This window comes from Coloeus monedula (assembly GCF_965178545.1).
Source record: "Coloeus monedula genome assembly, chromosome: 18".
Lineage (NCBI taxonomy): Eukaryota > Metazoa > Chordata > Aves > Passeriformes > Corvidae > Coloeus > Coloeus monedula.
The window spans coordinates 3,034,792-3,055,759 of NC_138798.1; the positions used below are offsets into that span (position 1 = coordinate 3,034,792).

Consider the following 20,968-nt stretch of genomic DNA (forward strand, 5'->3'; position numbering starts at 1 on the left):
TTACTTTGCTTCTCTCAATCAAAGACTGCTCCTCCAGCCACATGTCTCTGCCTGCTGTGCTGTGTGCTTTCTTTTCAAACCAGAGCTCCAATGAAATGTGGGGTGTTTTTGTTTCATTCCAATCAGTTCTGAAAGGTTTTTGCACCTTCCAGCTTTGTTTGCTTCCTTCCTCTCCCCCGAGTTCATCTTGCCCAGCCTCTGTCTGTTGGTCTAATATTTTGATTTCCCTGTTTCAACTTTGTAGCAGATGTTGTTCAGTCTCATGGTGCCGTCTTCATGGAAAACGCGTCCCTGTCCACCCCCATTTCAGCCCCTCAGTTCAGGGGCTTCCGGAGAGCCAGTGAGATCAGCATTGCCAGCCAGGTCTCAGGAATGGCAGACAGTTACACTGCTTCCAACATAGCCAACAGTAAGTGTTGCACCCCTCCGAGGCTCCGCTCTCAGACCTCGCTTCGGGCCGAGCAGCTTCTGTCCATCCGTCTGTCCGGGGGGTGCTTCCCATCCATAACCAAAAGCTTGGGATTATTGCGCCTTCGCCCGGTTCTGCCACAGTCAGTGCCCTGTGTTATCATATCCCCTGCAAGAACAGGTATTTGATGGCTACGCAGGGACCACGGCTGTGTTGTGCATGTTGGACCTTGCTGGTGATAAATTGTTAAAAAAAGATAATAATTGCTAACTCTGAGCACCATTTGGCTGTTGCGTGTGGTGAGGGTTAATCCAGAGGGATGCTTCTGTGCTGCCATGGTAAGTCATGCAGAACTGGTTGGGATCAGCACTTGATACCAGATGGGTAATGCAGGATGTGGCTTGAGGCAGATCCCTCAAATGTGGCCCACAAAAACAGGGATGAGTAAGCCCCTCTGTAACGCTGAAAGGCAAGGACAGGTTGGTTCAGAACAGAACATTTATTACTTTGCATTAGAAATTCAGCTCTTCTGCAGCCTGCAGGGCAGCTCCCAGTCAGTTATGACCCATTTCCCGGAGCAGAATGAGGAATAAAAGGGATTTTTTATTTATTATTTTTCCCAAGACCTGTGTAACTTCCTAACTAATACAGTGGAGAAGAACAGACTTTGTTAATGGCTCAGCCCCTTCTTTGTTTCAGCTGAGGTATGAGATGAACACTTTATGTCCTCATGGACCTCTGATAACTCAGACCAAAAAAAGGCTGAAAACTCAAAAACCAAAAAACCAGCCAAAAATGCATACAAGAAAATCTTCAGCCCAAACTCTATTCCCAGAAGGTGTCAAAAATTTAGAGATACCTTCCTGGCATGAGCCGTGAATTACTCCCTCCATAACTAATTGCTGAGGTTAATAATGCTCCTGGAGGCAGGTATGAGTTGTTGAAGGTCTGTGGGTGCTGCTCAGGGGCTGCTGTAACCTGCTGCCCTGTTTGAGGCAACACTCAGCAGCAGGACTAAAATACCTTCTCTGACAAACAAGGCTTTCCTGCTCCAGGTGCATCCGAGAGCCGACACCGCACTCCCCACATGCGTCCTTTTACTTGTCCTGACATCTTGCCAAGCACTGCTAAATAGGAATCTGCTTGGGAAGCAGCTCCTGGGGGAGAAGGTGTTTGTTTTGTGCTGCTTTCCCACCCACGGGGAGCTGCTGGGCTGGCATACAGTGGTGATCTGTGGGGAGGTGTTTTTGCCAGGGTGATGCCCCAAGGCCGGTGTGTCCTACGGAGAGATCTTGTTCCGAGCTGCAGCAGGGTCAGGTCACACAACACTGACCTCTGGTTTCCCCATGCTCTCCCCCCTTGTGCAACTTCTGCTTTGTGTCATTTATTCCTCCACATGGCCATCAAAGTCTGTTCCTGAGATGAGGGAGGAAGAGTCCCCGTGTGCTGGCTGCCTCATGGCTGTCCTGGCTCCTTCCCTCAACTCCGAGTGTCCTCAGAGCTCTGGCTCTGCCTTTGCAGCTCTTGGTCTCAAGCTCATTGGTGCACTGGGTAACGTGGAGCTCTGGCATTGAGGGTTGGATGTGATCCATGCTTATCCCCAGGGAGAGCTGGAGGAAGGTTGGAGGGGCACTGCAAAACCATGGCTCACTCCCAGGAGCCTCCCTAGGGTGCAGCTCCCCTGGTACCATGAGTTTGTGGAGAATGAAATCAGTGTGTGCCATAATAATGTGTGATTTCTGCTTTATTTTTTTTTTCCACATTTTATTTTTCCTTTTAGAAACCAAACACCACCTTAATCATTGTAAGGGGTTTAGCCTTCTGTCCCAACTTGCCCTCCCTCATAAATCCCCTACCCAAACCTCATTCAGGAGGCGTAGGCAGCATAAACACGAAATCCCTGCCAAGGGAAGGAAGCTCAAAGGGCCACGGAGCCGGGCTGCAGGCTGTGCTCTTCGGATACCAGACCTGGACATCAAGACAGGTATTCTGAAGAGATCCACTCCTATCAACCTCCTCTCTCATTTGATAGTCACAGAAATTCACAACAATCTCTGCGCTTTCACTGAGGCACTTGCAGTTTCTGATTGCATCTTAACAAGTATTTCTGTCACTTTGCCCTGAAGATCGATCATAACACTGCTAACAACTTGGCAGGAGCAGGAATTCTTCTGGGCAGAGCTGAGGGGACAACGCTTCTGCCTCCACCGCTGTCTTTTGAGCATGGAAGAGTCCATCCTGTCTGCTTCCTGTAAAGAATCTGAAATTACCCAAGCTGGGGACTGGACTTGCATGAGAAATGAAAGGTTGGGACATGACCAGGAGCTGTCAGTTTGGAAGGCAGGGAATCAGAAGTGGCTGCGAGGCGGTGCCTGTGAGCTCTGGAAAAGCCATGTTGATCTGTCAAACCTTGCTCCTCCTTCCCATGGCTCTTCAGAAAAGCAGGGACTATCAGGATGAGGGTGGCCTGGCACTTGGCACAGCCAGAGCTGGGCAGTGGGGATGTGCTGAATCCATATCCCTCTGCACTTGCTGTGGTGGGAACTCTGTGCAGGTCTCTGGAAGGAGTTGGTGGATCCATCTTTTCAGTTCAGCATCTGTGCTCATCACCAGCCAGATTTCCCTTTGCAGAGGGGTGTGTTGGATTATACCTTAAACCTGGCAGCTTTCCTGGAAATCCTTAAAAAGGGAACATTGTCACAGAGACAAACCAAGCTTGAGGAAGCCCTTGTCAAAGCCCCAGCTTGCATCCTGCATGCAAACACAAGCAAAATTCTTCTGCTGCCCTCTTGATCTCCATCTTCTCTTTCCTTGGCTGCTTTTCTGGGCTGGAGTGCACAGGCATTGAGGAATTTTTGCTGCTGGGAAAGCAGCCCATGGCTTTGTGGTCTGAGGCTTCGGACTGAGACCTGCTCATGTCCAGGGATTGGGATGGGATGGGCACATGGGCAGAGTTCAGGGCAGCTGAGGTGTGGGGGTGTCCTGGGGTGAAGGGTGGCTGTCAGACACTTGTGTGTGAGCTGTTGGCTCCCTGAGGGAGAAACTTGTCTGTTTTGTTTGTATCCCTGTCCCCCACAAAATCCCAGTGCATTTTTCAGTCCCCCATGCAATGAAGTCCCAATACTCCCAGATACTTGTCTTGTCCACCACAGAGGCTGTGCCCCTGGGAAGGCTGGGCTGCACATCTCGTTTGCCTGTAACTTCATAGCCCAGCGGGGCAATAAGGATTTGTTGGGGACTGCCAGTCCCGTCAGGATGTGCCGTATTCCCTGCCTTGTGGTGCCTTTTAGCATCCCATATGGATTCCCAGTATTCAGTCCTCTCTAGTGTGGCCAATACCTGGATGCAATTCCCTGGTGAAAGCTAAAGGAGTTGGAAGCAAGGCCGGAAACGGGCAGAGCAAACCCATCCTTCCTCCCACAGCTCCAGGGAGATGCATTGCTGTCTTTATGTGTTGGGTCATTGCACAGGAGCCTTGAGCCCCTTCCCTGGGGTCTGGACTAAACAGCCAGTTAACCTGCCCTCCAGTGCCTTCTTCTTTGCTTAAACAAGGGAGAGCTCACTGCTGGTGGCTGTGTGTTCCTCCCTTGGAGTGAGCAAACACCAAGCCCTGGGTCGGTTGTTCCCCTGGAGCAGCGGGACCAGCCAGGGAGCAGCCTCCTGGCATACCTGGAGCGAGGAGCCAGAGCCCTAAAATTCCCTTTGTGAACCCCCTTTGTCTGAATGAGTGTTTTGCTTCTGTAGTTGCTGCCAAGTGGTGGGGAACCAAACGGATCGACTACGCGCTGTACTGCCCTGACGCCCTGACGGCTTTCCCGACAGTGGCTCTGCCTCACCTCTTCCATGCCAGCTACTGGGAGTCCACGGACGTTGTCTCCTTCCTGCTCAGACAGGTACAATCACCCTCACTCCCTGATCTTCCTTGGGTTGAAAAATACTTTGGGCTCTTTGTGTTTTCCAGTGCGCCTTCCGTAAGACTTGCTGGTGCACAGAGGTGAGAAAATACCCTTTGCCCCCACAGATCCATTTTCTTCCCCTTCCTTTTGCTTCTCACCTGTGGTGTTGGTGGAGCTGTACACATACAAACTTCCTGGATGTGCTGTTGTCACAGCTGCTTGGTTTGGGGCTGGGTTTATCATCAGAGCAGGTTTCACATGGGTTCACCAGGGATCCATGGAGAGAGCCCAGGGCAGTTTCCTATCAGATCATAGTGGCAAAGGTCAGTGGCACTTGTTTGAGGTGATCTGTGCTCTGTGTGTGCCAGCTTGGATCTCAAGTCTGAAACTGAAACTTCTCAAAGGACAAATAAAAACAGCACTGGATACAATAAAACCAAAGGAGAAGTTCTATATGTATTCAACACTAACTGATAGGCAGAATGCAGTTCTCTGTTTTGCCTTTCTGAGTTATTGTTGTCTCCTCTAGGAACTCATTGGGATTTAGTCCTCGTTCCTGCAGCACAAAGCAGTTTTGGGGCCAGGAGAATGGGGATTGCAGGTGTCTGGAGTCTGACACCTCAGGTTTTATCAACCTGTATTTGGCCTAAGATTCAAATTCACTGTCTAAAATGTGTTTTTCCCTAAAAGAAATATTTTCCCTTCAGTTCCTTGGGGATGAGGGGGAGTTATTTGCCTTACAAAATATGAACCCCCAGGGAATGACACTTAGAGCATGGAGTTGGGAAAAACAAAACTCAGAGCAACTCTGTGGTTTGTGTTGCCCATTTCGGCGCTGGGTTTGCTTTGTGTTAGCTCAGCTGTTAAGCCCTCCCCATTCTCCTCCAGCCTCCTCTGCTGCAGCTCTCAATTATTTATGATTCTGTTGGCAAACTTTCTCTCAGTGTTATCTTCCAAATAGTGTGAGAACCATAAACAGCAGCAGTGGCAGCGCTGGTGGCAGCTGAGCAGTGGTGATAATCCAGTGAGAGCCTTCTCTTGCCGGGCTGTGTCCAGGCTCTGTGCCTGCACACTCCTGGCTGGATGGTCCCACATCAAACTCGGCCTAAAAGGGCTGGAAAGAAGAGAGAACTCTCATTGTGCCTGAGGGGGAACAGTCATGGCAGTCTCATACACACAGTGTTCCACTTGGGAAATAGCCAGTTACTCAGGGTTCAGCCCAGACCTGGGTCTGTAGCACTGTGTGGTGTTTCAAACATTGCAGCTTGAGTACCTGGAGGTACCTCTCCATCCATTCTAAGCCTGTTGGTGGCTGCCTGGGTAGCCTGGCACCCCCTTGCCCAGTGCCTGTCTCTGTTCACTCCTCTTTGCGTTGAGACCAGGGTTTTTCTCATCTTCTGTCTTCTTGCTGACCTTCCCCAGCACCACACAACTGCTTCCCCTAATAAGGACTTGTTTCTAATGGCCTTAGAAAGTCATCTCTGGACAAAATGTAAAAAGAAGCTGTTGAATAGTTTTAGCCTCCAAAGATTAAATCTTGTTAAAACAAGCCCAAATAGGTTTCCAAATACATTCCTGATTTTAATAATTTTCAGTAAAACTTGTTAGTTTGTTTACATTGGATTTCCATGAGCTCCCGCCCCAGCAAGCTCATCCTCCCTGGGGTCCTTTTTCCATTTCCCTGGATGAAAACCAGCTTCAGCTCTGCAAAGAGAGCTGGCTCGTGTCAGCTGAGCTCAGCTGGAGAGCTGCTGACCTCACAGAATATGTTCAGGACCTTGTAAAAGAGCCCACATTTGGGGGGATTCTTAATTTTTTGGTCACTAAGGACTACTGCCAGTTTTGGAGTTCTGTGTGTAGGGTCACCTCCCAGTCCTGCAGTCCTGTGAGTCTTTGAGGTGTCTGTGAGGTATCCCCCAGCCTTTGGGTGTTAATTCTTCCTTTTCCATTCTAGAGCTTAAAAGCAACTTAAGTAGGATTTAACCCTCCTCTCTCTGTGTTCCTGCCTCCCATCCCTGTCCATGCCCTGGTGGCAGGCAGGAATTGCCCTCCAGAACTGGCTGGTTGGCAGTGACGTCCCACCAGCACAAAGTCCTGGAGCTCTGTCAGCCTCAGAGGCAAGGCCAGGATGGACAGACAGCCTGGGCTCTGCCTCACACATGGCCAAGCCAGATTACTGTGTGCCTCCACGGGGGGTCAAATCAGTGAGAGGAGCAAAAGCCATGGGACAAGAGTCGGGAACGTGTTTCAGAAGAATTAGAAATGAGCTGAAGGAACAGCATCTGTCGGGCATGTGGCTGGTCAGAGCAGCTGGTGCTGGGTGCTGTGGAATGGGGGAATGCTCGTGTTCCCTTGCAGACTGTGGGAAGGGACTAAAGGATCCCCAGAGGAAGAACAGGTACCTTAGTGCAGAGCTCATCCTGCTGCGTTTGAGTCCATTTTCTACCTCCTGACAATCCAAAAAACCTGCATCCCAGCCAGGATTAAGTCAGCGCTGGCCACAGGCTTTGCCAGTGCAGAAAAGGCCACTTGTCCTGTAAAACCTACAAGCTGACAAGCCAAAAGCCCAGCAGCAAACTCAGGGGCCTCTCTCCAGGCATTGCCCTTCCTCACTGCTGGCTCAGGAGATGCAGAACAGCTGGGCAGGAGGGGGGAGGGTGCAAGTGGCTGATGCCTCGGTGGGATCTGTCCTCCTGCAGGTGATGAGACACGAGAACTCGAGCGTTCTGGAGCTGGATGGGAAGGAGGTGTCCGTCTTCACCCCCTCCAAGCCCCGTGAGAAGTGGCTCCGCAAGAGGACGAACGTGAAGCTCCGGGTAAGGGGGGTTTTGGGGCTGCACAAACTGCTCTGATTTGGGCTGCACAAACTGCTCTGATTTGGGCTGCACAAACTGTTCTGAGGGCGGCCGGTGTGGGCACGGCACAGACAGAGGGATGTGTTTGCATTGCTGGTCTGTTTGAATGGTTGTATCCTACCTGGGTACTTGAAAAAGAGCAACCCAAAAGATGTGTGTCGGCAAGGTCTCCTCAGCCTTGAGTCTGTAAAACACAGGAAGTGTTGGCTGTGGGTCAGGGAACAGGTCAGAACAGAATGTCTTTCAAAGTCCAGTAGTACCAGTTCTCAGCTCAGTAAATGTCCTTTGGTCCCAGCAAAGTCTCCAGTTTCTGAGAGGGCAATTCTGTGCTAGAACTGAAACAGTATCAGCAGGTTTCTCTGGCAGCTGTGTGTATTTCCTCTTAATTCCACAGTGTGAGAGTTGATAGAGAGTATCAGAGTTGCACGTACAACCTGCCATGGAAATTGGCTCTCCAGGGCTCCAATCCACCCATCAGTGCAGGGCACAGAGCCTCACCTCTGCCACGGGTCAAATTCTTTCCCAGAGCTGAGGGTGGAGTGGAGGGGGGGGAATGACACAGTGAAACTCATGCTCCAATTTGTCTGGTTATATTTGGCATTTCCCTGTGAGGTTATCCATTGCTGCAAACTGTTTATTTTTTTTTCCTCCTCCCCTCTTGCCTTGTGCAGAACGTCACAGCCAACCACAGGATCAACGACACCATTGCTAATGAAGATGGGCCCCAGACCTTAACTGGGAGGTTCATGTATGGTCCACTAGACATGGTCACCCTCACGGGAGAGAAGGTACTGTGTGTGCTGGGGGGTTGTCACCATGTGGTGACAGTGGTGGGACAGAGTGACAGTGGTGGCGCTGATCAGTGCTCCCTTGGTCCCTGTTAGGGTTTGCTGCCCTTGTGCCCTGGCCAGATTCTCCTGATCAGGCTCGTGGGTGCCTCCCACCAGGAACAGCATTTGTCACGGAGGTCTCACCACTGAGGCCAGGTTTAATTTCAGCCCCTGATGTTTGGGTGCTTCCCACGGATCAGCTCAGATCCGTGAAGTGCAGAGGGTGGGAGCAGGACCAACCCTGCTGCCGTCCAAAGGGCCTCGTGTGGGATGTCCCCGTGCTTGGCCCGTCCTGCTGGGGGTGACGCAGCCTCGCTGTTGCCAGGTGGACATCCACATCATGACCCAGCCGCCGTCGGGGGAGTGGGTGTACTTTGACACAGAGATCAGCAACAGCAGTGGCAGGATTTCCTACGTGATCCCCGAGGAGCGACGCCTGGGCATTGGTGTCTACCCCGTCAAGATGGTGGTCAGGTGAGGGGCCTGGGGCTTGCAGGAGGAGAACAAGAGGAACTGGATGACTGTAGGTAGAACATGGTCCCTCCGGTGGGACAGCTCTGTTGTGGAGTGGGTTCAGAGCCTGGTTTGCCAGCAATAGGGGCAAAGCCATTTGTGCTCTGCAGTTGTAAGGGGGAAATCCACATTTTATTCTGGCTCCTGCATCACCACCAGCACGGGAATTGAGCTCCCGCTGCAGGAGCAGGTCTTCTGCACCACACGGCCTCATGGCCATCTGCAAAACTGCACGACTGAGCATATTTTAAAGACCATAAACTTGTCCTTGAGGGACAGGACTTGGTACTCATGATGATTCACAGCCCAGGGGCTCCAGCTCAGCTCCACTTGCTGGTGTTGGGCTCTGGGAGGGGGAGGAGGGGAGCATCTTCTTGGTGGTGAACCCAGCAGTGGTTTTTGGGGGTAACTTTTGAGTCTCTGCTGCCAAGTGCTAATCCATCTCCACTTGAACACAGAGACCCTCACACAGTGCCTGTTACTGCTCTAACTGAGGGTGGCATCACTGTTGGAGCCTTTGCGTCAGATGTGGAAGCTGCTTTGGGCCTGTGGTGCTCTGCAGGTTCTGGGGATGCCTCCTGGATATTTTGATGCCTCTAAGCACCTGCATCCCTTCCCTCAGGGGCGACCACACATTTGCTGACAGCTACATCACAGTGCTGCCCAAGGGGACGGAGTTTGTGGTGTTCAGCATCGACGGCTCCTTCGCAGCCAGCGTGTCCATCATGGGCAGCGACCCCAAAGTCCGCGCCGGGGCCGTGGACGTTGTAAGGTCAGGGCAGGGCCTGGGGCAGTTGATCTGACAGCAGCACTGCTCTGCAATCCATTGACTCGTGGCTTTCCTTCCAGGCACTGGCAAGACCTCGGCTACCTCATTATCTATGTCACGGGCCGCCCTGACATGCAGAAGCAGAGGGTGGTGGCATGGTTAGCACAGCACAACTTCCCCCATGGCATCGTGTCCTTCTGCGATGGGCTCGTTCACGACCCGCTGCGGCACAAGGCCAACTTCCTGAAATCCCTCATCACCGACGTAAGCCTGGCTCTGCTGAAATGGGATTGTGGCACGGGTTTAGATTGCTCCTCGTCCAACCGCCACTGTCAGCACCAGTCTCTTGGCAGCAATGTGACCTGCAGTGGAAGATTAATCTGTTCATTTTATTTCCATCCCTTTATTGCTCTACAAAAGTGTCTATGCTGTTAAATTGTGTTGCCTCTGCTCTGCACTGCTCCATTTCATCACTGCTCCTCGAACCCCTAATGGAACGAGGCAGCAGAGCCTCCCTTCCTCACACATGCACTTTTTTTTAACCTGTTTGGTGGTTTTTTGGCTGCCCTGAGAGGGGATGGAGCTGCTGCAGAAATGGCTTTGCTGGGAGACTCCATAGAGATCTTCGAGGCATGTGACCCTTGGGAGGTCCTGATGTTGCTCAGAGCCTCAGAGAAACTCCAGATAGAACAAAGTTTTTTGTGTCTGGCAGGTGAAGGAGCTGACAGTGTCCCAAGCACTTGCCCTATCTTGATCAGCAGGAAAAGCCTGTTCTTAACTTTCTTAGGCTCCCTTTTTGGCCTGAGTCGCAGTGGAGGGAACAGCTGGCACTTAACTTGCTCTCTTGTCTTCCACAAGTGTGGGACCAGAGTCAGAAATGCCCTTCCATCTATGTGACCTGTGGTTCTGGGCTCAAAGCTGGCCAGTGTGTGGTGGCACCAATGTCCACACCTCCCCTGCCAGCCCCTGCTCCAGCCCACTACAGAAAGAGTTGTCCAGGACCTGCTCTCTGCTCAGAGTGGAGCCAGAGGTATCCCTGAAAAGCAGCAGGTTTTGCTGCCTGTCCCTTCTCCCTCTGCCCAGCAGGTAACAGCAGCTTGGCTGTGGAGGAGAACATTCCTGGCTAATGATTCCTGCACGGGAGTTGCAGCTCCTCTCCCCATGACAGCAGGGAAGTGTGCAGCATCCTTGCTCCCTGCAGACCTCAGGGGAAGGCTGTGGATCAGCAAGTGGAGATCTGTTCTTGTATCGCTGTTACTCCTCTTGTGGCCTGTAAACATCCCCAGCTCTGTTAATTAGCACTTCACTGGGTGGTTCATTACCCAGCTGGGAACTTGCATTAGTTCCAGTGACCTGAGATTCTCACAAATGCTATTGGAAAACCCAAAGCCCAGCCTGCTGAGCAGCACAGGGTGCCCATATGTTCTGACCCTGTGTTGCTTTCTGTCCCCCCAGCTTCACATGAGGATCCATGCAGCGTATGGATCCACCAAGGACATCTCCGTGTACAGCTCCATCAGCCTCCCGCCCACGCACATCTACATCGTTGGCCGACCCACCAAGAAGCTGCAGAGCCAGTGTCAGGTAGGAGCCAACTTGGCCGAGCCCTGGAGGTGCTCGCAAGGGCCTCCCATGGGAGGGAGGTGGGAATTCGGTCATCACAAGACCGGTGACTGAGCTAGTGTTGGCCAGCAGGGTGGGAACTGTCCCAGGTAGCAGAGCCACATGCATGGGTCTGAGCGGTGCCACGGCTGGTCACCCCAGAAAACCTGGCAGAGCGACCATCTCTGGCTGCCAGTGGCTCTCGGGCACGCGTGTCCCGCCCCTCTAACGCCTGCCCTCACCCCGCAGTTCATCACGGAGGGCTACGCGGCCCACCTGGCCCAGCTGGAGTACAACCACCGCGCGCGCCCCGCCAAGAACACCGCGCGCATGGTGCTGCGCAAGGGCAGCTTCGGGCTGCCCAGCCAGGCCGAGTTCCTGCGCAAGAGGAACCACCTGCTGCGGACCATCTCCTCCCAGCCCTCGGCCAGCGGCGCCGGCCACCGGCCCGAGCGCACCCAGAGCCAGTCGGACAGCGACAAGGACAGGGACAGGGAGCGCAGCCAAAGGAGCATGAGCATCGCCACGGGGTGCTGGGGCCGGAGCGCCGCGTCCCGGCTGGAGTCTGGCCTCTTGGGGCAGAAGTAGCCAGGCCAGAGCCAGGATTGTCAGCTGCAGCCACTGGAGGAGAAAATAAAAGGAAAGAGGGACGAGGCCAGTGTTTCGGGCTGGAAGGGTAAATATGGTGCTACTCTAATAAAATGGTGTTCTGGGAAGAGACGGGATGTTTCCCACACAGAACGTGCAGGCCTTGCAGCGAGAGCGTCAGGTTTGTGCAGCGTGAGCCCAAGGAACAGCTGGAAATTGGGGGGGAAGTCTCCAGATCAGGACGGCGCTCTCTCCTGCCTCCTCCTCTCATCCAGGGTCAGTGACTGTAAATACGTGCCTCCTCGCCTTGTTAGCCATCGCTCCGATACGGTGACCGAGTGCTGTCCTCAGAGCCACAGGAACAGGGCGTGAGGCTGGGGGAGCTGGTTCTGGGCTGTCCCGGGAGTCAGACTGGGGGCTCTGCCCGCGCGGGGGGTTGGGGTTGGGGTTGGGTAACGCGCCGCTCCCCCGGCCCCAGCGAGGGATTTGCACCAGGCAGAGCGACCGAGAGCTTTTCCTGAACAGAGAGCTCCGAGTGCAGCCACTTCCTCGAGGAGCTGGTGCAGTGCAAAGCTAAAGCTGTGTCAATGCTGTTGGCAGAGGCAGAATGTCGGCAGATTCGTGCCCAAGACAGCGGGGTCATTACTGTTCTTACTGTTATTTTTTAAAGAGACCTTTCAGAAGCCAATGGAATCTAATATGTTGACCTATTAAAAGAGGAATACAAGCTATTTTGTTTGAGCTGTTACAAACCTCAGACACTCAATTTGCTGTTAAAGTCTCCAAATAGTCTTGCTATGTATTTCCAACAAGTAACCACCATATATTTGGAAGCAGCTGAAGGCACTCAGCAGCTGGATTGCATTGCAGTTCTTCTCATCCAAATGCAGGGTCTGACTCTCTCAACACCCACCTCTGAGACCTTTTTTCTTCCCAGGTTCTCTCCAAGTTCAGTAGCAGCTTTCATGGGAACTAGACTCGCTTCTTTTACCTGTAGTTACTGAACTGTAAAACCTCATTGGTTTTTGCACTGATGATTTTTAGAATGGAAACCTGTTACCATCTCATGTAGCTACACCAGTGTTTGTAGTGCATGACAATGAAATATTGCTAAGCCAGGGTGTGTGTGCATATCTATACATATATGCACACACACATATATATATGTATATATTTAAAAAAAACAAAACAATCTGTGCAGAAGTTTTTCCAGCAGTAAGGAGACTGTAAGGAAGTGTGCCAACAATGTCAGGCAACCTTAAGAAAAGGCCATATCTTAATTTTTCTGGTGGGTTTCTCAGTGGATGTGCCTGAGGCGCTGGGTTTGTGCTGCTGGAGCGAGGCGGCAGGCGCGTGGCAGAGCTGGCACCGCGGTGACACCCGGACAGGGACAGAGAACAGTGCCTAGGGCGAGGGCTTGCCAAAAAGCCCCTCAGTCCTGTCCTTCCTGGGGCCAGCGAAGGTTCCCTCCTTGCACACACCTCCCGGGGTAGAGGGACATCCACATGGGGGGTTCCGGGTCTTCACGTGGAGATTTTATAGTCCTACCGAGCTCCCCAACTGTGTGTAACCCCGCTTTCCCCACCACACTTTCCTGTCTTTGTATCACTTTCTACTTACGAGGATCTTATTTATAACAGAATTTTTTAGACTGGCTGCTTCATTTTATTACCTGTTTCAATAAGAATGGTGCAGGACGGCCGCACTGAGATACACAGCACTGTGAACTCTGCTCACTGCCTCTGGGCCACGGTAGGCAAATCCAACTCATCCAACTCCTGTGTTTGTGGTGTGGAGGGTCCAGGCCGAGGCAGAGCAGGGACAGTGCGGAGCTGCCACCGGCATCTGAGCCCCTGGAGCGCTCAGACCCGACTGCAAAATGTTTAACCACTTCTCTTTGGTAATTATCCAGTTACAGAATGTACCTGATGACTTTTTTGTTACTGAAAACTGACTTCCCTTTCTGCTGACTCAGCTTGGCTCTCTCTGAATGTACATCCAGGGCTTTTACTGGGTTTGAAAACAATGTGAATTTGTCCCAGCTTTTTGCTAGCCGAATGTTCTATCAAACAGATGCCATCTGAGTAGGAAGCCAAGCCACGATCCATCCTGTGAAGTCACCAAACCACATCACTAAATAATTGTGCAAATTTGGATATGGCCTTTGCAAAATTCACCTTTCCTCCAAGTCCACAACCAGGACATGATCTGTACATTTTCCAGTGTTGATGAGATGTTCACATTTTCTTATGTGTAGATAGTGTAAAACAGAGGCGAATGTAAATGTTCAACATAAAAAGTGGATATATAAAATTGAAAGTTATTTATTTATGTAGAGGGGAAAAAAAAAATGTCTGGAGGGACTGGAACCTTCAGGGTTTATTAATATTTAAAAATGTAGCTTTTTGTTTCAGGCATTATGTACAAAGCAATTATTTTATGGACCAAGTTTAATGTAACTGTCAATGAATGCAGAAGTGCAATATGATACTCACCCTCTCCATCACTCCATGTTTTAAACAGCTCCTAACCAGTTAGCCTGACAATCACAGCACCTCTGTCCTCATCCTTTGTTAAGCTTCTTGAACCTTGCCCAGGTCCTTTCCCTGGCCCCCCATCCGTTGCCATTGTACGGATCCAACACGGAGAAGCAATTGTAGAGCAGGGCCTTTATTGCTGCAATAATTCCACGGGAGGTGGGTGTAGTTACCAGGAAATAATGCCAGTAAGTTTTTCTTCACCAACTCAGCCATCTCCGTCTCCATCGCTCAATCCTCAGCCGCCCCCATCTGGCACTCATCCCTCTGAAGCAGAGATCAACACTCACAGAACAATAGCAATAGTTTAACTCTGTGTTTATAACCTGTTTGTCCCGAGCTGTTTTGGAGAGCAATGCATGTGACCCGATGCCTTTCCACGTGTATGGAAGAGGATCCGTTTGGACGTGGCGAGGGAAAGATGAATGTGTATTTCATCCTTCCTAAAGGGGCACTGTCAGGTTAAAGACCCAGTTGATTCCTGTTATGAGTAACTTGTTTGCTTTGAAAGGAGAGAATGGGAAGTTTCTTGTCCTCCTCCCTCAGCCGCTGTCCGGGCAGCCCTCGGTGACAGCCCACGTCCTGTTCTGCACATCAGCACAACACAGCCTCAGGCTTTGGGGTTGCTTTTCCGTTTCCACAGGAATCAAACTCTGCTGCGGAGCTCAGATTTTTTACGAAAAGCAGCTTTTTATATTACTGCACCCTTAGGCCAGACTTTCTACCTGACGCTGTCCCTTTAAAGTCTTTTAAAAACCAGTGAGAGGAGCCCATGCATTCCCTCCGAGTCGTTTTCCTGGCTTTGCTCAGATCCCTCAGTCAGATGAGGCGAAATCCTAATACCAAAAACCGTTTACAGTGTCGGAGGCGCAAGCCAAGAGCAGAAATCAGCCAAAGGGTCACCACCACACTCCCTCCCGCCCGCCCAGCAGCCGCCGTGCTTGCTGTAGCAGCCCCTTCTTCAGGTATCGCCACTGTTTGCTGCATTTCCTATTAGTTCTAGAAGCCTTACGGTCCCCTCCCTCTGCCTGTTGATACCCTCGACTGTCAATTTTATATTCCAACGATGTTAGTTATATTTTATTTATAAAAAATTGCTCTAGGGGTACCAGCTGTGCGTGGGGAAGCACCGGAGGGGATGCCCGAGGGCGCCGGGGACGCCCCGCGTGTGCAGTGCCGTGCCGATGACTCGCTTGTGTGTGGCAAACCTTCTGTACAACTTCCTTCTCCTCCTTGCTGTTAGTGCATCGTTCAATGCCTGGTGTGCTTTGTGTACAGTATCATTGTGAGTTACACAGATTAAAGAAATGGGAAGGCTCTTCTCTGTCTGCTTTTTTGGGGGTGGGGGGAGACTCTAGAAACGGACAAGTCATAAAATGTGAGCAGGTGCCAGTTTAATGGGGTTACAGCGATGAACAGAACATGGAAACCCTCTGTGGAGATCAGTCCTGCAGGACCCATTTGTCCTTTTCTTTTTTACAGTTTGTAGATTTATGTACTTTCCAGCCAGGAGAAAAGACTGCTGTGTTTGCTTCAGAGCAGCCCTGGGCCCTGAGAAGCCCAGAGCCCCAATGCTGCCCCGGGCCTGTGCTGTGGGGAAGGGACACGAGTTGCATGCAGGAGCAGAGAGCAAGGCAAAGCCACCCCTCCAAAAGCACAGCTGCACAGATGCCAGTGCAGCGTGCCAGGTCAGTGCTCCCCTACCCGAGGAGGTGAAGCTGCAGGAAGGCTGGGAGAAGCCCTGGGGCACAGCTGGAGGGTGGCACTCAGGGGTGCAGAGGAGCTGCAGCCTGAGCAGAGCCACACAGCACCATGGCCACTCCTCTCTGAGCAGGGTCAGTGAGTGCAAAGGGCCTGTGAGCCACATCCAGCAAGGAAAGGGCCATGGGCAGCTCCTGAAGGGAAAAAGCAGCAGCCAGCTGTGTTTTGTGGCCCAGGTACACACCCTATCCTGGCCACAGCATTGGCTCCTGCCCCCCACAGCCCAGAGCACCTTGAGGTGTTCAGCACCCTCTAGCCTGTCCCCTGGGTACTGCTGAGCTCCTCCAGCATAGAGAGGAGCATTGGGGCAAATGGCTCAGGTACATTACAGCCACACTGGCCTGAGCTGGGACAGGGAGGGGAGAAGCTGTTTACTGGGAGATGAACCAAAGTCGCTCTCCTTCCCAGTCAGTAACTTACAGAGCAGCTGGAAAGGGCCCCTGGGGAACATCTTGACACGGTGCTGTCACGGGGTCCAGAGGCAGAGGCTCCCCCCGGGCTGGCAGGGGCACAGGGCAGGCTCCTGGGCTGGCTGGTGCCTGCCCTCACTGCAGCATCCCCGTCCTCACCTGGAAGGCCAGCCCGTCCCCACGCGTGGCTTGCTGCAAGGGAGACACAGCACTCACAGCACTCCCTGCCCACGGCTGCAGAACCACCAGCACCATCCCAGGGGCCCTGGCGGTGCTGCCAGGGCTCAGCTTGGCCCCAGGGTGGAAACACAACCCCTCTGGGTGCAGCAGCTCCCTGGCTGTGCCCAGCCTGCAGCTCATGCTGGTAGCCAGTTCCCATACCTTGTTAATCTCCTTGTGTCTCTCCTTGCTGACGATTTCTTCCAGGACTTCCCCGTCCCCCTTAATCAGTCTGCAAGACAAACACAGGCCCAGCAGCCGTGAGGGTACTGCCAAGTTCCTGCAGTTTCAGAAGGTGCTGACCCCACCCCGAGGGCACCTGCTGTGCCCCAGCTCCCCCAAACCCAGGAGCAGGTGCTGGGCAAGGCCAGTGCTGACCTACCCAACATTGTATTTTGTGACTTTGTTTTTGTATCAAGCTTAAATAGCACAGCAGGCTTTGCCATTGCTCCCATGGGATTAATGTCACCACACTGCAGCAAGGACAGGAGTGCTCTCCTGAGAACTGAGGGCCAGCTGGCCCTGCCCCAGGCTGTGGGCACTGCCTGCTGTGTGCAGTCAGTCACACTGGCACAAGAAAACACTCCTAATAAAAGCATCCCATGTCACCCTACAATCTGCAGTGCCCCAACCCGTGCAAAACCTCTTCCTTTTTTTATAGAGTTCAGGTGTAGTCCTGGCTGCCCCAGGAAACTGCAAAGCCATTCAGGAACAGGAGCCAGTTTGGGCCTGAAATGCAGCCAGGCTGGGGAGCATCTTGCTGAGCAAATTCCAAGCAGAGTTGGAGGCGGCTCACACCTCCAAACACGAACAGAGATTTAATTGTCTTCATTACGTGCCTTACAGGGAACTGACCTTTGTTCCACACCTCCCTGAGCCCTGCAGGCTGCCTTCTATTTTAAGACTGGACTTGTCATACCCAATTCTCTTCAGCATGATGTTTTCTGCTTGCTGAGAAGACGCAGTTTATTAAAAACTGGGTCATTTCTATTTGGCAGCTAAATGAACCTGGGTTTGATTGCTGTCTGTAACCCCACAGGGCACACACTCGCTCCTCATTCCCACCTGGGTGTTAATCAGGGCCCAGGGCTTTGGAGCTGAAAGGTAAGTGGATGCAGCAGTGGGATACTGGGACACAGCCCCGTGTCCCTTGTGTGGAGCCCCAGCAATGATTCAATTCAATGATTTCGTGCCATTGTGCCACTTTCTGGGTAAGTCCCACCAGGCCTGATGAGGGGGACCTGTGAGGGGTCAGCTCAGGCCTTTGCTCCTGAAGGGGACCTGGGTCCAGGTGTGGTGGTACCGTGCCATGGACAGGCATCCTCCAGGCCTCCAGCCCACTCAGCATGGATGGGAACAGACAACCCACCCTCCTTTTCCCCAGGGTCATACCTGGTTCTCCCCGTTTCGGGATCCACGACTCTCCGTATGACGCTCTGCCTCGCGTCCCACTCCTCCTTTGTCATTGGCTTCATAGCCTGGATCCGGGATTTCTGTTCATCTGTCAGAACTGGAATGCAGTGGTCAGTCAGAGCCGTGCTCGTGGGGCTGCCTCCAGGAGAGGGGCACAGCACCACGGCTGCAGCCCATGGACAACCCCGGTGGTACTCGGGGTTCGGTGACAAACCACGCAAAGGAAGGGACATTTCACATCCCAAAGGCAGGACCAGCTTTGCCAGGATGTTACTGCTGACTGTGTCCTTCCATTTGGCATCTTTATTCCCCACTCGCTGGTTCATGCAACAGAAAGGGACCAGCACAACTCCTGTGTGCCCAGGCTCCTGCAGGAGGGAAAGAGCATCATTATTACCTGGCCCAGAGTCCACCACTGATTCCTTCTGCCACTGCTCCAGCGAGGGGCCGGGCACCTCTTCTCCCTTGCCCTTCTCCTCCTTAGCCCTCTCCTTTCCCTTCTTTTTTGATTTCTTCTTTATTTTTTTCTTCTTCTTCTTTTTCTTCCTCTTGTCTTTCTGTTTCACTCGCTTTTTTTTGCTGTCTTGACTCTTCTTCGTTTTGGAGTCACTGTCACTGGAGTCATCAGAAGAGGAGCTGGAGGAAGAGGAAGATGAGGAAGAGCTGGTGGATGAAGATGTCCCAGAGGAAGAGGTACTGGCCTTCCTCTTCTTTTTGTCCTTTCCTTCCTTCTTCTTTTCTGCAATACACAAGAAGAGGGTGAGTGGAGCAGTCCTGGCCCTGCAGCAGCAGAGATGTTGGTTATCCCCCTCCTAGCCTGGTTTCTTTCCTGCCTGGAATTTCCCTCTGTGCCCACCTTTAACCTGGGACTGTGCAGTGCCGGGGCCAGGCCAGCACATGGAGGGGCTGAGGGCTCTGCACTTGTCAGAACGAGACCAAAGTGCAGGACAAGGTGACAGACACCAACTTAGCTAAAACCAGGGACCCTCTTCTCCCCCCTGGACCCTCTCTGTGCACCTGCCCTGGGGAAATGTGGTGAAAGCTCAGGCTCAGGGGCCTTCCCCCACCTTCCCTGGCTGCTGCTGAGCTCGACTTGTGTCCGTGAGAGCCAGAGATCCTCTTCCTCGGCGGAGAGCTGCTGCCCTGCTGCGAGTCCTTGCTGCTCTTCCTCCTTTTCTTCTCCTTCCTCTCCTGCCTGCTCCGAGAGTCGCTTTTGCTCCTGCTCCGCGATCGCTTCCGAGACCGGCTGTGGGCCATGCTGGCTCCTGGAGGGAATGGGTCACATCAGAGCCACGGGGCACCAACCCTGCCCAGCAGCCCCAAAACCCTTCAGTCCAGTATGAGCCAACCAGCCGTGGAAGACCTGTTCCAGTTAAACTCCTCCCTGCTCACACCCGCTCCCACCAGAGCGATGGGTCGGGGTCTCCCATCACAGCCCTGGCCACGTGGAATTTCAGCAGCCCCCAGCCCTGGGCAGGGAGCTGGCACAGGGACAGCTGTCCCCAGGCAGCCCTCCCCCTGCCTCAGACAACTGTCCCCAAGCAGGTTTTCCATCAGGAGAACCTTGCACCAGGTTTTCCCTGCGCTTCTGCTGTTTGTCCCTGGAGAATCGGGCTGATCCCTGCCATGGGCAGGCACGGAGGGGCCTGAGGCTGGTGCTTGCAGCAGTGCTGTGCCCACGGCCACTCCATGGCGCTGGGAGCCGTCAGGAGATGCTGCACCACAGATGGACACAGGCAAAGTGTGATGGATACTGCGGCCACAGTCAGCAGAACAAAACGTCCTCCCCGAGCCCAACACCGAGTCAATCACCCCGTTATTTAAATGCTGGGAGCAGGCACAAGCCAAGGGGAAGAATGAATTTTTAATATTCCAATTTGCTCTTAGAAAATAGATGACGCATGGAGCTGGCACCCCCGTCCATCAGCTCCAGGGACGCCAGCAGCCCCAGGCCGGAGCTGGTGTGATCCATGCTCTAATTAATTTAAAAAACAAACGGGCACCGTGGGCAGAGCAGGATCTGGGAAACGCTTCTTCACAGCCACCTTCCAACTACCACATTTAATTAATCGTTTGTTTACCACCTCAACATTCCCAGGCAGCAATTCGGATTCTCTCCCAAGTGAATGAGACCTTTGATTGATTTCCACAGCGAAATTTCAATCAGAAAAAAATCCCCAAAACCAACCGCAACCATTAAGGACACACAGGGAGGTTTCAGAGGATGAGAATCCTCCATGGACACACACCCAGCAGCTGCCCCTTGCACCAGGACCTTGCTGGGGACAGAGTTTGGGACTCGGATCTTTCTGTTCTGGCTGTGGCAGCAGGACACAGCCACAGCAGCAGATCAATGGGTACGGACGGAGCTGGGCTCAGACAGCAGCAGCATCCCGGCGACGAATCCCAAATGGTCCCAGCAGCATCGCAGGCTGCCTATGCCCTAAGCCGGACTCTCACCTCCACCCTGACACCAGGCTGGGGCCACAGCGACTCCTCCTGTCCGCCCAGCTCTGCCCAGGCCCGGCCCTCGCCGGGGCCCCGGAGCTGTTCTGCGCTGGGCAGCTGCAGGGGCTGTCCCTGCCCTCATGCCCCAGCACGGGGAGCCTGCGGCATGCCAGGTGAGCTGGCCCTTTAAGAGCTCAGCACGAGGTATGCTGGCCCTTTAAGACCCCGCGCAAGGTGCGCTGGCCCTTTAAGAGCTCAGCAGGAGGCGTTCTACGCGCACGGCTCCAGGCGCGGCCCCTTTAAGAGAGCAGCTCTTTATCAGCCCCCCGGCCCCCCTTCTCCGGTGTTCTCAGCCGGCCCGGCCCTGCCCCGCCGCAGGCAAGAGGAGCGGGAGGGAGCGGGGACTCACCGGGCCGGGTCCGAGCGGGGCTCCCGCCGGGCCGGGTCCGAGCGGGGCTCTCGCCGGGCCGGGTCCGAGCGGGGACTCACCGGGCCGGGGCCGAGCGGGGCTCTCACCGGGCCGGGTCCGAGCGGGGCTCTCACCGGGCCGGGTCCGAGCGGGGACTCACCGGGCCGGGTCCGAGCGGGGCTCTCACCGGGCCGGGTCCGAGCGGGGACTCACCGGGCCGGGTCCGAGCGGGGCTCTCGCCGCCGGGGCCGCGCCGGCCGCCTCCCGCCTCCGTCCGCCGGGCGCGGGGCCGGGCGGCAGCCGGGCCGC

At 53.5% G+C, this 20,968-nt stretch overlaps 2 protein-coding genes across 15 annotated transcripts in view; one reads left to right on the top strand and one right to left on the bottom strand.

Moving 5' to 3' along the window:
* PITPNM2 (phosphatidylinositol transfer protein membrane associated 2) overlaps positions 1-11,743 on the top strand; it is a gene marked incomplete at its 3' end in the record, with an annotated part of 123,084 nt that extends 111,341 nt beyond the window's left edge. For 4 of the 7 annotated variants that reach the window (XM_082293555.1, XM_082293557.1, XM_082293556.1 and 1 more), the window contains 10 exons: positions 245-409; positions 2,190-2,393; positions 4,154-4,302; positions 7,005-7,121; positions 7,832-7,948; positions 8,316-8,464; positions 9,126-9,275; positions 9,353-9,536; positions 10,728-10,856; positions 11,124-11,743. In XM_082293555.1, the coding sequence (XP_082149681.1) occupies positions 245-409; positions 2,190-2,393; positions 4,154-4,302; positions 7,005-7,121; positions 7,832-7,948; positions 8,316-8,464; positions 9,126-9,275; positions 9,353-9,536; positions 10,728-10,856; positions 11,124-11,462 (1,703 nt within the window). The remainder of the gene's footprint in view (positions 1-244; positions 410-2,189; positions 2,394-4,153; positions 4,303-7,004; positions 7,122-7,831; positions 7,949-8,315; positions 8,465-9,125; positions 9,276-9,352; positions 9,537-10,727; positions 10,857-11,123) is intronic. The other 3 variants (XM_082293560.1, XM_082293561.1, XM_082293559.1) reach the window with 2 other exon arrangements.
* Positions 11,744-15,133: 3,390 nt separating this feature from the next.
* Positions 15,134-20,942, bottom strand: ARL6IP4 (ARF like GTPase 6 interacting protein 4). 8 transcript variants are annotated; one of them, XR_014226931.1, is made up of 7 exons: positions 20,660-20,936; positions 18,870-19,067; positions 18,200-18,541; positions 17,782-17,899; positions 16,552-16,621; positions 16,181-16,362; positions 15,134-15,265 (listed from the first exon to the last, which is right to left on the bottom strand). XR_014226931.1 is itself a non-coding variant. In XM_082293563.1 (6 exons), exons 2-6 carry the CDS (start codon positions 19,057-19,059, stop codon positions 16,306-16,308), a joined length of 777 nt encoding a protein of 258 aa, XP_082149689.1. In that variant the 5' UTR covers positions 19,060-19,067; positions 20,820-20,942; the 3' UTR covers positions 15,328-16,305. The 8 variants fall into 8 exon arrangements, 5 of the variants coding, with proteins under 5 accessions (XP_082149689.1, XP_082149691.1, XP_082149690.1 ...); XR_014226932.1 differs by lacking the exon at positions 15,134-15,265 and adding an exon at positions 15,329-15,894; XR_014226933.1 differs by lacking the exon at positions 15,134-15,265 and adding an exon at positions 15,332-15,589.
* Between the last annotated feature and the right edge of the window lie 26 nt (positions 20,943-20,968).